The sequence below is a fragment of the Zalophus californianus genome, chromosome 10 (genome assembly GCF_009762305.2).
Source record: "Zalophus californianus isolate mZalCal1 chromosome 10, mZalCal1.pri.v2, whole genome shotgun sequence".
NCBI classification, from domain to species: Eukaryota; Metazoa; Chordata; class Mammalia; order Carnivora; family Otariidae; genus Zalophus; species Zalophus californianus.
The window spans coordinates 350,617-365,392 of NC_045604.1; the positions used below are offsets into that span (position 1 = coordinate 350,617).

The window sequence follows — 14,776 nt, forward strand, 5'->3', positions numbered from 1 at the left end:
CTTATTAAAAACTTCTGTGCAGGGGCGCCTGGGTGGCTCAGTCGTTAAGCGGCTGCCTTCGGCTCAGGTCAGGATCCCAGGGTCCTGGGATCGAGCCCCGCATCGGGCTCCCTGCTCAGTGGGGAACCTGCTTCTCCCTCTCCCACTCCCCCTTCTTGTGTTCCCTCTCTCACTGTCTCTCTCTGTCAAATAAATAAAATCTTTAAAAAAAAAAAAAAAAACGTCTTGCAGGGCGCCTGGGTGGCTCAGTCGGTTAAGCATGTGCCTGCGGCAGTGGAGAATCCGCTTCTCCCTCTGCCCTTTCTCCTGCTTGTGCTCGCTCTCTCTTGCACTCTTGGTCTCTCTCTCTCAAAAAAAATAAAATAAAATCTGGGGCACCTGGGTGGCTCAGTCGTTAAGTGTCTACCTTCGGCTCAGGTCATGATCCCAGTGTCCTGAGATTGAGCCCCACATCGGGCTCCCTGCTCTGTGGGAGGCCTGCTTCTCCCTCTCCCACTCCCCCTGCTTATGTTCCCTTCCCTCTCTCGTCGTCTCTCTCTCTCTGTCAAATAAATAATACAATCTTTAAAAAATAATAAATAAAATCTTAAAAAAAATAAAAACTGTGCATCGACACTACCAACAAAGTAAAAAGGCAACCAACAAAATGGGAGAAAATATCTGCAATTATACATGTGATAAAGGATTAATATCCAGAACATATACAGAACTCCTACCACTCAACAACAAAAAACAACCCAATTAAAAAAATGGACGGGGGGGGGGGGCGGGAGGGGAATGACGACACTGGCTGGCCCGTCAGAAGAGCACAAGATTCTTTTTTTTTAATTTTTTTTAAGATAATATTTATTTATTTGAGAGAGAGAGAGCACAAGTAGGCAGAGAGGCAGGCAGAGGGAGAGGGAGAGGGAGAAGCAGGCTCCTCACTGAGCAGAGGGAGAGCCCAATGTGGGGATCGATCCCAGGACCATCTTTTTTTTTTAAGATTTTATTTATTTAGGGGCGCCTGGGTGGCTCAGTCATTAAGCGTATGCCTTCAGCTCAGGTCATGATCCCAGGGTCCTGGGATCGACCCCACGTTGGGCTTCCTGCTCAGCGGGAGTCTGCTTCTCCCTCTCCCACTCCCCCTGTTTGTGCTGTCTCTCTCTCTGTCAAATAAATAAAATCTTTAAAAAAAGATTTTATTTATTTATTTGAATGAGAGAACATAAGCCGAGGGGAGGAGCAGCGGGAAGGGGAGGGGGAGAGAGAAAGAGAAGCAGACTCCTTGCTGAGCGGGAAGCCCAATGTGGGTCTCTATCCCAGGATCAGGAGCTCATGACCTGAGCCAAAAGCAGACAGACACTTAACCGACTGGGCCACCCAGGAGCCCCAAAGCATGAGATTCTTGATCTTGGGGTCATGAGTTTCAGCCCCATGTTGGGTGTAGAGATTATTTAAAAATAAACATACCAAAAAAAAAAAAAAAAAAAGGGCATGGTCTTGAATAGACATTTCTCCAAAGAAATATACAAATGACCAATAAGCACATGAAAAGATGCTCAAAGTCTCTCATCATTAGAGAAATGCAAATCAAAACCACAATGAGATACCACTTCACACCAATTTGGATGGCTTTTATAAAAGCAAATAAACAGAAAATAAAGTATTGGTAAGGACACAGAGAAGTTGGGACTCCTGCATTGCTGGTGGGATTACAAATGGTACAGTCACTGTAGAAAACAGTATGGTGGGTCCTCAAAAAATGAAACACAGAATTATCATATGATCCAGCAATTCCAACTCTGGGTATATACCCAAAAGAACTGAAAGCAATGACTTAAACAGATATCTATACACTAATGTATACAGCAGCATTATTCACAACAGCCAAGAGGTAGAAACAACCCAAGTATCCACTGACAGATAAAAAGATAAAACGTGGTTAAAAAAATAAAGATAAAAGCTACATAAATGGGATATTATTCAGCCTTAAAAAAGGAATGAAATTCTAGGGTACCTGGCTGGCCCAGTCAGAAGAGCATGTGACTCCTGATCTTGGGGTCATGAGTTCCAGTTCCACGGTGGGTACAGAGATTACTTAAAAAAATAAATAATAAAAAACTAAAGAAAAAAAAAAGGAAATTCTAACACACACTACAAAATATGGATGAACCTTGAAAACTTTATGCTAAGTGAAGTGAGCCAGACATAAACGGACAAATATTGTATGATTCCACTTATATGAAGTACCTAAAGTAGTCAACTGTGCAGAGACAGAAAGTAGAATGGTGGCAAGGGGACTGGGCATGGGGGGGATTGGGGATTGGAGAGTTGCTGGTTTTTCTGTTTGTTTGAAGCTCCATGCCTAGTGTGGAACTCATCGCAGGGCTCGAACTCATCACCCTGAGATCAAGACCCGGGCCGAAATCAAGAATCGGACACTGAACTGACTGAGCCACCCAGGCGCCTCTATTTTTTAATAGGTACAGAGTTTCACTTTGGGAAGATGAAGAAGTTGTGGAGATGGATAGTGGTGATGGCTGCACAACAATGAGAATGTACACACTGTATATAGTATGTATACAATATACATTACAATGGATACAGTAATGCCACTGAACTGTATACTTAAAAATGGTTAAAATGGTAAATTTATGTATATCTGACCACAGACTATATGCTAAATTTACCATGATCTTTTAAAAGAATGTCTAACATTTACTGAATAATTACTATCTGCAAGGTACAGAAAAATTAAGTAATAGGTCTTAAAACTGCTAGTAAGCAGTGGAGTAGAAATTTGAACCCAGGACTTTGGACTGCAGAGCTATACTTTTAATCATTATAATGACTAAAGGGTATTCTAGTTTAACCAAGGAAAGAAAGCTTTCATGTAACTAAGTGAAAAATACCCACCAAGAGTAGTAGCAATACTAGACTATTCTCTCATATCCAGACAGCGGAATTCAATTTATGCATAACACTGAGAATGGCTGATTCGGGGGCAGGGGTTGGGGGGACCACAGCAGAGCTTTCCAGAACAAGCAAAAGCTAAAGTAGCACAGTCTAGGTAGCACACCGAGATGTGCTAAGCAGTCCTGGTAACAACAAACTTAAAATGACAACTTCCAAAGGCTTCTTCAGTTAATTTATAAAGCTATAAAACAATGACTAAAAAATCTCACTATCGAGTCGCCCGGGTGGCTCATTCAGTTAAGCGTCTGCCTTCGGCTCAGGTCACGATCCCAGGGTCCTGGGATGGAGCCCTGTGTGGGGCTCCCTGCTTAGTGGGAAGTCTGCTTCTCCTACTCCCTCTGCCCCTCTCCCCGCGTGCACTCACGTACTCTCTCTCTCTCTCTCTCTCAAATAAATCTTTAAAAAAACCCAAAACTACAGCTCATAACAGGTTGCACCTAATTAAGACCTGTAGTACATCATTAGATCTCAGAAATTTTTACACCCCTACTTACGCTACAATGGTCTTATTCCCTTGAATTCTCAAGGTTTTTAAAAAATGCAGCACTTGGGGCGCCTGGGTGGCTCAGTGGGTTAGGCGGCTGCCTTTGGCTCGGGTCACGATCCCAGGGTCCTGGGATCGAGCCCCGCGTCGGGCTCCCTGCTCGGCAGGAAGCCTGCTTCTCCCTCTCCCTCTGCCTGCCTCTCTGCCTACTTGTTCTCTCTCTGTATCTCTCTGCCAAACAAATAAAATCTTTAAAAAAAAATGCAGCACTTATTTTTAAGATGTTTCTGTCCTCTGCAAAACACAGCTATTAAAGATCTTTCTCCAGTCACCCATATTCCTTGAAACCTTTTAGTTCAATACTAATATATTATACAGAATTTAGATGGGAAACAGCTCTCCAAGCAGAAGGTGAAGAGTTAAAAATGAAGGCTAATGAAAATTTAGTACTGGCTCTTAGTGCAATAAGAGACCAATATTCTAGTTTCCACTCATTTAGCACAAAATACCTGCACTTAAAATACTCTTAAAAAAAAACAAAACAAACAAAACTGGGGCGCCTGGGTGGCTCAGTCGTTAAGTGTCTGCCTTTGGCCCAGGTCATGATCCCAGGGTCCTGGGATCGAGCCCCGCATCGCAACGGGCTCCATGCTCAGGAGGAAGACTGCTTCTCCCTCCCCCACTCCCCCTGCTTGTGTTTGTTCCCTTCTCACTGTGTCTCTGTCAAATAAATAAAATTTTAAAAAATAAATAAAAATAAATTTTAAAAATTAAAAAAACAAAACTTTCACATTTATAATGCACTCAGCTGTGGAACTGAACATTCTTTACTACCTCAATTACAAAGTAAGAAAAGAACAGCATCAGAGTAACATACTAATTTATTCACGGACACTTATTATAAGCCCAAATCTAGTATATGGCAAGAGTAGCATGCTACTCACATCAACTTTTCATTGAAGATAATACAGGGTCTTCTAGCCACCCTGTCCAGGGCAACAGGAATACACAAGACCAATTACTTCAATCTTTTTTATAGCAACGCAGCAACCTAGCCATATAAATGTTAAAGAATGATTAGAAAACTGCCCATCCCTCCAAAAAGTATTATCCCATTGGGGAAAGGTTTTCAATATTTTCACTGGTAGCTCAAACTTTACGATAAAAGTTTGAAATTCAGGGGTGAACACCATTCAGGTAACCTTTATGCCTTTAAACAATTTCTCCAAGTTTTGTTTTGTTTTTTAAAGATTTTATTTATTTGACAGAGAGAGACACAGCGAGAGAGGGAACACAAGCAGGGGGAGTGGGAGAGGGAGAAGCGGGCTTCCCGCCGAGCAGGGAGCCCGATGCGGGGCTCGATCCCAGGACCCTGGGATCACGACCTGAGCTGAAGGCAGACACTTAACGACTGAGCTACGCAGGCGCCCCTTGTTTTAATTTCAAGACCAGCGTACCACCTTCAAAGGACTGGAAACCAAAGGTATTGCTCCTTCTCTCCTCCGAGCCCCAGATCCCTCTGCATGCCTCACAGTCGAAATGATGGGCCTTACGGATTCCCTAGTGTGGTACTAACATCTTCAGAGAAAGGAAAGGCTTTTGTTCTTGGCTCCAAAGTTTCTGTTTACTTACAAAGTTGCAACTTCACTCTCCTGCTTCTAGCACATTGGATTAAAGATGGTGGGGGCAGCAGCTCAATTATCCTCCTGGGAATTCATTTGAAGTCAGGGCCAAGTTGGATGAGCTATGCCATTTGCCTTAGAAGATTCATGGTGGGGGGGGGGGGGGGAATGGCAGCCTCCCTACCAGTGAAGTTTCTAAAAAATAGTTTAATGCCACCATTCTAGTTCTCTGGAAAACCAGCACACAAAAGCAATCAATTCCCTCATTCCAGAGTGACAACCCTTAAAAAACTTTCAACTCAAAGAGAAAAGGAGAATAGCAAAGCGCAGTAATCTCAAAAGCATTGAGATCACTAATACCTTAAGAAGCTCTTTCATGGTCAAATAATCGTGAGAACCTCTGCATACTTTAGCCATTCTTTTACCACTCCCAACGTACACATATATTTAGACACGCAAGGCTCTAAGAAGTCATGCCGTAAAGAAATCTGCCTCAACTTAATTTAGCCCAGAATTTTTCAAAACACTATTTGACCACATAACTTTTTTCACATAAGACCTATTAATGGGGGGGGGGGGGGGCGCCTGGGTGGCTCAGTTGTTAAGCGTCTGCCTTTGGCTCAAGGTCATGATCCCAGGGTCCTGGGATCAAGCCCCGCATCGGGCTCCCTGCTAGGAGGGAAGCCTGCTTCTCCCTCTCCCACTCCCCCTGCTTGTGTTCCCTCTCTAGCTGTCTCTCTCTCTGTCAAATAAATAAATAAAATCTTAAAAAAAAAAAAAAAGACGTATTAATGGGTACCTGGGTGGCTCAGTTGGCTGGGCAACTGTCTTCGGCTCAGGTCATGATCCCAGGGTCTTGGGATAGAGCCCCACATCGGGCTCCCTGCTGTGTGTGTGTGTGGGGGGGGAACCTGCTTCTTCTGCTCCATCTGCCCGCCGCTCCCCCTGCTTGTGACCTATTAATACTATTCTATTTCTTGTTTGGTTGGTTTTTGTTTTTGTCTTTTTAGAGCAAAATAAAACTACGAGAAATGTTAGGAGAATGGTGTAAGATCACAACTTTTCAGGTCAGGCAGAGTTGTTACATACTGGATTCCAGCAAAATGACACTATCTCTGGGAACTGGGCTTTCTCATCTGTAGAATGGTCATAATGTCTCCCCCACAAAGTTACCGTAAGAATTAAAATAGTACAAAGCCTTACACAAAGAAAGTGCTCAAAAAATGAGTTTACACTTAAAAAATTCCTTTTAAGGGGCACCCGGGTGGCACAGTCAGTTAAGCATCCAACTCTTGGTTTCAGCTCAGGTCATGATCTCAGGGTCCTGAGATCAAGCCCTGCACGGGGCTCCACACTCAGCATGAAGTCTGCTAGAGTTTCTCTCTCCCTCTGGCCGTCCTACTTGTGCACACGCTCTCTCCAATAAACAAATCTTCATAGAAAATTAAAAATTCCTTTTAGGTTCTCAAAGTCGCAAAAATGCAATAAAAGAAAATCTGAGGGGGCGTCTGGGTGGCTCAGTGGGTTAAGTGTCCGCCCTCAGCTCAGGTCATGGTCTCAGGGTCCTGGGATCCAACCCCACACAGGGCTCCCTGCTTCTCCCTCTCCCTCTGCTCCTCTTCCCCCGCCCCAGCTTGTGCTTGCTTGCTCTCTCCCAAATAAATAAAATCTTTTTAAAAAATCTGAGAAAAAACTACAGAATTCATGACTGGGACACTCCTTGAGAAGGGTAACTTCCCAGGATTTTGCAACCTTTTTTATCCACTGGGATACTGGGAAAGTCTTTAAATCTTCCACATTTAAGGTGAGATACGGGAGTACATCACACATACTGATGAAAATGGCTATGAACAGAACACATGTTGCAGAAGAGTATTTTATGGCTTCAATGATAAAAAAAGGGGGGCCTCATTTCAGTAGGAACAAGAAAAAAGGAGTTGTGAGGGAAGCTTAGCTTGTGTCAGCACATAATAATTAACAATTGTACAGTGCTGTACAGTTTATAAAGCACCTTTATGTATAGCCTCATTTGACTGACACAGAAATCTAGTGAAAGAGATAAAGCAGTTCTTGATCCCCATTTCTAAGGTGTGGGAACTATGGCTTGAAGGCTTCAAAGGACTAAGCCAAGGTCACACAGATGATAAATGGCAGAGCAAGGACTCCAACCCTGTTCTTCTGCCCTGAAACATAACAAAAGGGGTACCTTCTAAATGTATGCAACATTTTCTCATATTCATATCTTTAGTATCTTTCAGATGACAGGCACCATGCTAGGCACTGGAGACACAACAGTAAAAAGACATGGTATCTTTCAGGATGTTTACAGACCACTGGGGGAGACAATATTTATAGAGCGAGATCAAGGAAGAAAGCAAATCTAAGTCTCTCTGGGAAAGGCAGGAGAAGGCTTCCCAGAAAGTAGCATTTGAGATGAGACCTGGAAGCTGATCTAGGAACTAGAACTGTATCTGCTCATGTATAAACTCTAAGGGAGAAATGTAAGGCCGGACAGAAACGCAAAGGCCGAGATTACAGGGCCTGAGTATTACGCAAAGCTTAAATTTTACCTTTCTATGATAGAAAACTATTGAATACTTTTGAGAAAGGCCAAGAGAATAATCAGATCTCTATTCAGACCATTTTGAAGCCAATATGATTGAGAGTTTAAAAGGCAACAAAACTAAAAACAAAGAGAACTGTAAGAGATCCCAGCAACCTCCCAAATAAGAGTGGTAGGCCTGAAGCAGGAGACCAGCAATAAAGACAGAGAGGTGCTGGTTCAGAAATATTTAGAAAGTAATAGATAAAGAGAGAACTGACAATGGTGCTCCCATTTCTGGCTTAGGTGACTCAGTGAATCACAGAAGGGGAGCTGATGATGAAAATGCTGAGTGTGAGGTACCAATGGAATACAGAAGTGGGTATGTCCAGCACACAGTAGAAAACAGGAAACGAGGGAGTTTAGGAGAGATGTGATAATCTACCTGAATACATGAAGGTTTTTTTGAATAACAAGTGTTATTTACCATTTCAATGGGAAGGCAATAATTTTATCATCATAATTTGTATGATGCTTCAAAATTCACACTTTAAAATCCCGTATTATGCTAATCACATTTCCTACTTTTGTTATAAACAATCATGAGATTAGGAAAACAGTTATTATTCTTATTCGATCAACAAATATTTATTATTAACTACATATCAAGCACTGTATCAGCCATTAAAACACCAAAATAAATCCATGCCTTTGTGGACCTTGTACCATAGGAGGGGAACCAATAAGCAATAAACATTAAAAAAAAAAAGGGGGGGGTGGGGCCTGGCTGGCCCAGTTGGAGGAGCATGCAACTCTTGGTCTCAGGGTCATGAGTTTGAGCCCCACGCTGGGTATAGAGATTACTTAAATAAATAAACTTTTTTAAAAAGGCAATAAAAGTCAATCAGAGAAAGACAATTATCATATGGTTTCACTCAAGAAACAGTGCAGAGAATCACAGGGGAAGGGAGGGAAAATTGAATGGGAAGTAAACAGAGAGGGAGGGAGACAAACCATGAGACTCTTAACTCTAGGAAACAAACTGAGGGTTGCTGGAGGGAGGTGGGTGGGGGATGGGGTAACTGGATGATGGGCATTAAAGAGGGCACGTGATGTGATGAGCACTGGGTGTTATATACGACTCATAAATTACTGAACTGTACATCTGAAACTAATGATGTACTATAAGTTGGCTAATTGAATTTAAATTAAAAAAGCAATAAGTGTAATAAATATGTTATAAGCACTGTAAAAAAAGAAAACAGAGCATGGAAAAATCAGGACTGAGAGGTGGGAGTTGAAGGCACAGTTTTAAGAGATCTCACTGAAAAGGTGACTTAAGCAAAGACTTGAAGGTAAAGAAATTAATCATTTGTATTATCACTGTGGGAAAAACTAGCTCTTTCCCACTAGAGGGAAGAGCTAGTGCAAAGGTCCTAAGATAAAGAGTGTGACTGATGTATTTAAGAAACAAGTCAAGGTGGCTGCAATGGAGTGAGCAAGAAGAAGGGTGACAGAGATCAACAGAGAAGGGTGGGGAACTGCAGATCGTGCAAGACCCTACAGGCCACTGTTAAGAACAGACTTTCACTCTGAGAGAAATGGGAATTTAAAAATTAGGAGCCTTATGAGGATGGGTAGGATGGGGAAAAAATATTAGAAGCCTTATCCAAAATCATAGCTAATAAATGGCAAAACTAGGATTTGACTCAGGATTTCTAGATTCTCTACACCTGTGTTCTACTAGTCCACTTGGCCACTTAAGAGTCCTACAACCTCCCTCCCAGGAAGTCTGAATTTAAATGCTCTCAAAGAGCTAACTCTGTAAATACGTTCTAGGTAAGAGATGCACTAACTCTCTGTTTAACATTTCTAATCCCTCACAACTATAAGAGAATTTATTAATTCTGATGTCTAATCTAAATCCCACTGACATTCCGGCCTATATTTTGGGTAATTCAAAATTCCACCTTCCCGCAAAACGAGACAAGATCAAGAGAGCTTTGATCAGGAGGTTTAAAGCATGACTTTCACGTTCATGTAATGGTAACCTGAATTATTTAAAAAATGTATACCATTCAGATGTGAAAAGCAAAAAGAGAATGTCTCAGGAATGTGGAGGTATTGTCATTTTTGTTAATACTTTACTAGTATTAATAACAATTAAAAATTTAGATGTTGTCAAAGAAGTTTCTGCGGTTACTATCACTTTAACGTCTGGGATTTGACCAGTTTCATACCTCAAAAGTAACAAAATATGTGTTCTTATTCATCTGTTGCTTTTGGTAGTATAACCCCAAACTCCTGTAGTTTCTTGCCAGTTAATGGCAATTTAAGGCAACGATAAAGATTAGAGGATTTTGAGGGACACACCATCTACGAAGTAGACAAGCTTAACTCTTTAATGACCCTGGGTCACTCCTTTCCTACTGAATGAATTCAAAACCACATAGGAATATTTCATATATCCCTGAGAGGAAAAAATGGAACATGAAGAGGGAGCATTTCAAATCAGATCTATTCTCCAATGCTTTCATCATTACTACACAAGTACAGGAGTCTCTCTGCCTCATGGACTCTGGAGCCCCCAAGATCCCCAACCAGTACCTACAGAAAGTGTCACAGGGATACTGAGGATAAACCAAACAATACAGCTAACAGAAGGTTTCCCCCTAAAAGGCACACCGTTTCAACAAAAACCGAACTTCCTTATGTATCTTTTCCCAAGCTTAGCCAATGCAGGGGAACTGCAACTTTGTGTGGCATTGTCTGATAGGTTGGATCTTTTCCTGAGCAAGAAATGGACAGCCTTACGCTGTCTAGCCCTGGCGGGCTACATTTAGAGTCAATCTGGGTGTGTCTTTTTTTTTTTTTTTTTCCTCCCCTCCCCTCCAAACCGATTCAGAAAATGCCTGGCTATTGTGCCTTGATACATGATGATGCACGGCTTTCAGTACTGTAAAAGGTCTAGGAAAGAAAATTCCTTGGTCCTAGTTAAGGGTCAAATCTTACACTTTCTCTAGCAGTTGTTTTAATCAAACAACACAAGCATTCTGAGTGCAGAGGGGCTGCTTGTTAACATGCTTATCCCCATGGGTTGGCTGACATGGAACATACTCCAGAGTCTAGAAACCAGGACAGCACAATGCTGTTCCCCTACACATGCACCTCCAGCTCGGTGGGTGGGGAAGATAAGGAAGAAACAGTAGATTGAAGCAAGAGGCCTGGTTTACATACAACATACTGTTGAAAGCTAGGATGAATCCAGGGGTCCCAGTATTCCATCAGGATACTGTTACTGACAGTGACACCCTCCTCCCACCCCCACTCTGCTGTTCTGTAACCAAAATCCAACCTGAAGGTCTGGCCAGGCCAAGCCAGGGAACGAAAGAAAAAAAAAAAAAAGGATGGGGGGGGGGATTGGAAACATCCGTCCAAGAAAGAAAGAAAAACAGAAAGGAGGCAGCATACAGGCTTTTGAATATACTTTAAGACTATGAGGTTCAGAAAAAAATGTTCACATCTTCCCTCCCAACACCCATGACCTTATGCTAACTAAACACAGCAGCAAAAGTTACTGCCAGAACTCAGACTTGAAGGGCTGATCAGGGAACCTGGTCAACACCGTTCCTAGACAAGTATTTGAGTGCAGCCTCTATTCCGACCCTTTTCGGACTGCCTCTAAACAGGAAGTTAACAGACATCACACACAGGGGAGGCAAACCACACTGTCATAAAGATGGACGCTGCTGTCAGCTACAAATTCCTCTCACTTCATCGAAAGTGTTCTCTAAGTGAGCAGGACAAAAGTCCATAAGCCTCACCTCTTCTCAAACTGGGTCACTCAGCCTACAGGTCTGGCCTTCTGATTCCTACTGATGAATATTTATCTGCTCCATTCCTTACCACGAGGACTACAACTGCCTCTAGACTAAAAAATTATACTCCTCTAAAAATGGAAGACAGCACTCCCAGATCCGTACTCCCACTAACTCATTATTCATACAACCTACCTGTTTAAAAAGCCCAAGGAAAGACTATCCTGGACCCAGTCCATCCCCAAAAAGACACTAGGTATCAGTTACAAAAAAAGCAGTTATTTCCAAAAGATGCGGGCCTTCCTTTAAAATATATCGAGGCCCTCCATAGCACCACCTTTAGTAGCTCCAGGAGTAGCCTCCTTACCAATCAAGCACAGATAGAAATGTTGCTCTAGAACAATACTCCATCAAGATCGCTCTGACACTAAAAATATGAGTCAGACCTCAAGGAAGAGTTTAGGTCAGTGCATCAAAGAAAAAGCAAAAGTTTGCTTAATCTCCAACATATAGGCACGCCGCTGCCAGAAAACAATCAGAAATCAGTGAACGGGGAGTGGGGCTAGACGACTGGAGAAGTGAGAGGAAAGACCTCACTTTGAATTACATGCACGCGCTATCTACCCAAAAACTAAATTTTTATACATAAAAATGTTTCAAAAACTCAAAAGCACCAGCTCTTCAACAGGGATCTGTGAGACCTGCCTTTACTCCAGCTGCTGCCAGTCCGAATCTCTGCTGCAGTCTGGCCTGAAAGCAACTGCTCTTTTCCTTTGCTGAAACACAGTAAGCGTCTCCCAGCTCTCTCACACGCACACAAAAGCCCTCCAATTAATCATTTATCGGAAATGAGAAAACTCGTTCTGCGGAGGCTACCTGACTCTCCGGGTGACAGCAGAAGAAAAGGCCGACGGCTAGCTCGGCTAACTGGCACATGCCACCCACCCACCCACGCCTCCACCTCCGCGCCAGCCCCAGGAGCTAACGTCGCGCGTCTGCTGGGGGAAGAGTCCGAAGACGCGAGCACGCCTTTACGAGGGGGGAGAGCTGGTCCCGGGCCGGCGAACGGCACCCGCAGGAGTGGCTAGCTCCTCGGCGTCACTGCGAGCAGACAGGCAGAAAGTACTCTAAGTCCCGCTCCGCTCCGGGAAGGGCCGGTCCCAGCTGCGTCGACCCCCGGGCACCGAACTGGGAGGCACATCCAGGGCGCCCCGGAAGCCCCGCCGAGGAAAGGGGCACTGGGGTCGCTCGGAAGAGGAGCACCCACCCAGCCGGAGACCCTTCCCTTCTCCGACGGGAGGGCGGCGGCATAAAGGGGCACGGCTCCGCGCGCCCGAGCCCTTCTAAATAAAAAGAATTCCCCCGCGCTCCCTTCACCCGAAGGACCCCCCGCGGGTCCCGGCGGCCGGCGGAGCAGGGACTGCGCGCGGGGAGCGGCCCCCATATCCCCGAGGGCACCCCCGGGGGCGGAGAGAGTTGGGGGGGCGCTAGAGAGGAGCCGAGGGGAGCATGGCGGGCGGGAGGCAGGGAGTGGAAGCGGGGATGGCGGGGGAAACGGGGCGCGCGGGAGGGGAGAAAGAGTAAAAGCAGAAGGAACGGAGGGACGCGAGGCGGGGGCGCGCGAGGCCGAAGGGAAAGGCCGGGGAGCGCGCGCGCGGGGCGGGGGAGGGGACGAGGTGAGGGGAGCGCGAGGCGGGGGCGCGCGGGGCCGGGCGGGGGAGGGGGACGCGAGGCGGGGGCGCGCGGGCGGGCGTCGGCTCGCGGGCGCTTCCCCTCCCCCGCCCTCCACCTTTCCCTTCCCCCACCTCCGCCACCGCCGCCTCCTCCCGGCTCCCTCCCGTCCTCGCTGCTCGCCGCCCCCGGGCGGGCGGGCGGCCAGGCGGGCCTAGGCCAAAGCTCCTCACCTGGCGGTGGCGGTGTTAACTCCCGGCGAGCTCGCCTCCTCAGGCGGCGGCGGAGGCGTCGAAAAAGGGAGGTGACGGCACAGTGGGTTCCGGGCCCCGCCGACGGGACCGGGGGCGGGGGTGGGGGAGGGGGGCGGGCCGGACCGGGGCGGGCGGGCGGAGCAGACACTGCGGTACAGACGGGGGGCAGCGGCGGCGGCGGCGGCGGCTGCACCGGCGGCGGCACCACACAAACAAGGACGCTGATTGGGCAGCTGCCAAGCGCCTCGGCTCCGCCTTCCCCACACGCCACGACGCCCATTGGGCGACCTCAGCCGGCCTCCCCGCCCTCTTCTTCTCGGCCACCCCAATAGGAGGCGGGATGCCGGGACTACACCCCACCCTTGAAGAGTGAGTGGCTGGAGTAGGGATGATTGGCGTTCACAATACCCAATCCTAAGCGGAGGAGGGGGATGGTCTAGCGGGGGCGCGTTAATGGGTACCTCGGCCAGTCCCAGACACATCCGGGTCTTCAGCAGCCCATTAAGTGTCGGGGGTCAAAAAATCGCTTCAGGCTGCAACTTTACCTTAGAGACGTTTTGGTCCCCAGGCAGCCGCCGTACCCCAGTCTCCCCAAACCGGGATTCCCTGTCCGCCCGCTCTCATTCTTCCGACTCCAAAGATGGAGACTGGCGAGCGGCACTGGGCTCTGCGTTGGGTGGTGGTTCATCGCGACAGAATCCCGGAATCTGACGATGGCGGTGGCCGTAGGCGCTCGGGCCTCGCGGTCTGTGCGGGGCGGGGCCTGCCCGCGTCCGCCGCAGGCCTCGGGCTTCCTGGTCTGCGTGGGGCCCCGCGCGGTCCTGCGGCGGCCGCGGCCGGGGCGGCGGCGTGGGTGCTGGGGGCCGGCGGGGTCTGGCTGGGCGCGCGGTGCGGGGTGCGGCCGAGCCCAGCGCCGGCGGCGGGGACCCGGTCCCGCAGAGCGGGCGAGTCAGGGAGGGGCCGGCGCTCGCGGTGGACACCGTCACCCCCGTGGTACAACCTCACGACGGGCCCAGAGTGACCCCCGATCGGTGGCCCCGCCGAAATCCGAACCCAGCCAGATCAAGAAGCAGGCTCAGAAACGTTAAGGAGCTTGCAAAGGTCGGACAGCGCGTTAGTGAGAAAGCGGCGCTTTGAACCCAGAAATCCCTGGCTCCGGAAGCGCTGCGACGTGATCTTCAAATCATCTACACGTCGTGCGGTGCAGCGGCCGTGCCGCGGCCGGAGGGGGCCCCGTGAACACACACTCAGGCCGGCCCCGGTGTCGTTGTAAGCGGGGGAGAGCCTTGTTTCGTTCTCGCAGCGTGTCGGCGGCAAGAACGTGGTCCCTGCAGTCAGCCTGCCTGGGTTTGCGTCTTGGCGCGCTCGCTTACCGGTTGTGTGATGTGGGTGCAGGTTACGCACCCTCTATTCTCTGTGCCCCAGTC

At 47.2% G+C, this 14,776-nt stretch overlaps 1 protein-coding gene across 6 annotated transcripts in view; it reads right to left on the minus strand.

The window, feature by feature from the left end:
• Window positions 1–14,126, minus strand: part of GATAD2B (GATA zinc finger domain containing 2B) — a 90,190-nt gene extending 76,064 nt beyond the window's left edge. For 2 of the 6 annotated variants that reach the window (XM_027609847.2, XM_027609846.2), the window contains exon 1: window positions 13,329–13,506. Coding sequence is in view for 1 of the 6 variants with exons in the window: in XM_027609848.2 (XP_027465649.1) it covers window positions 13,895–14,037 (143 nt within the window). In the remaining 5 variants the exon portion in view is untranslated. Of the gene's footprint in view, window positions 1–13,328; window positions 13,510–13,894 lie in introns of those variants that run through there. The other 4 variants (XM_027609848.2, XM_027609845.2, XM_027609844.2 and 1 more) reach the window with 4 other exon arrangements.
• Between the last annotated feature and the right edge of the window lie 650 nt (window positions 14,127–14,776).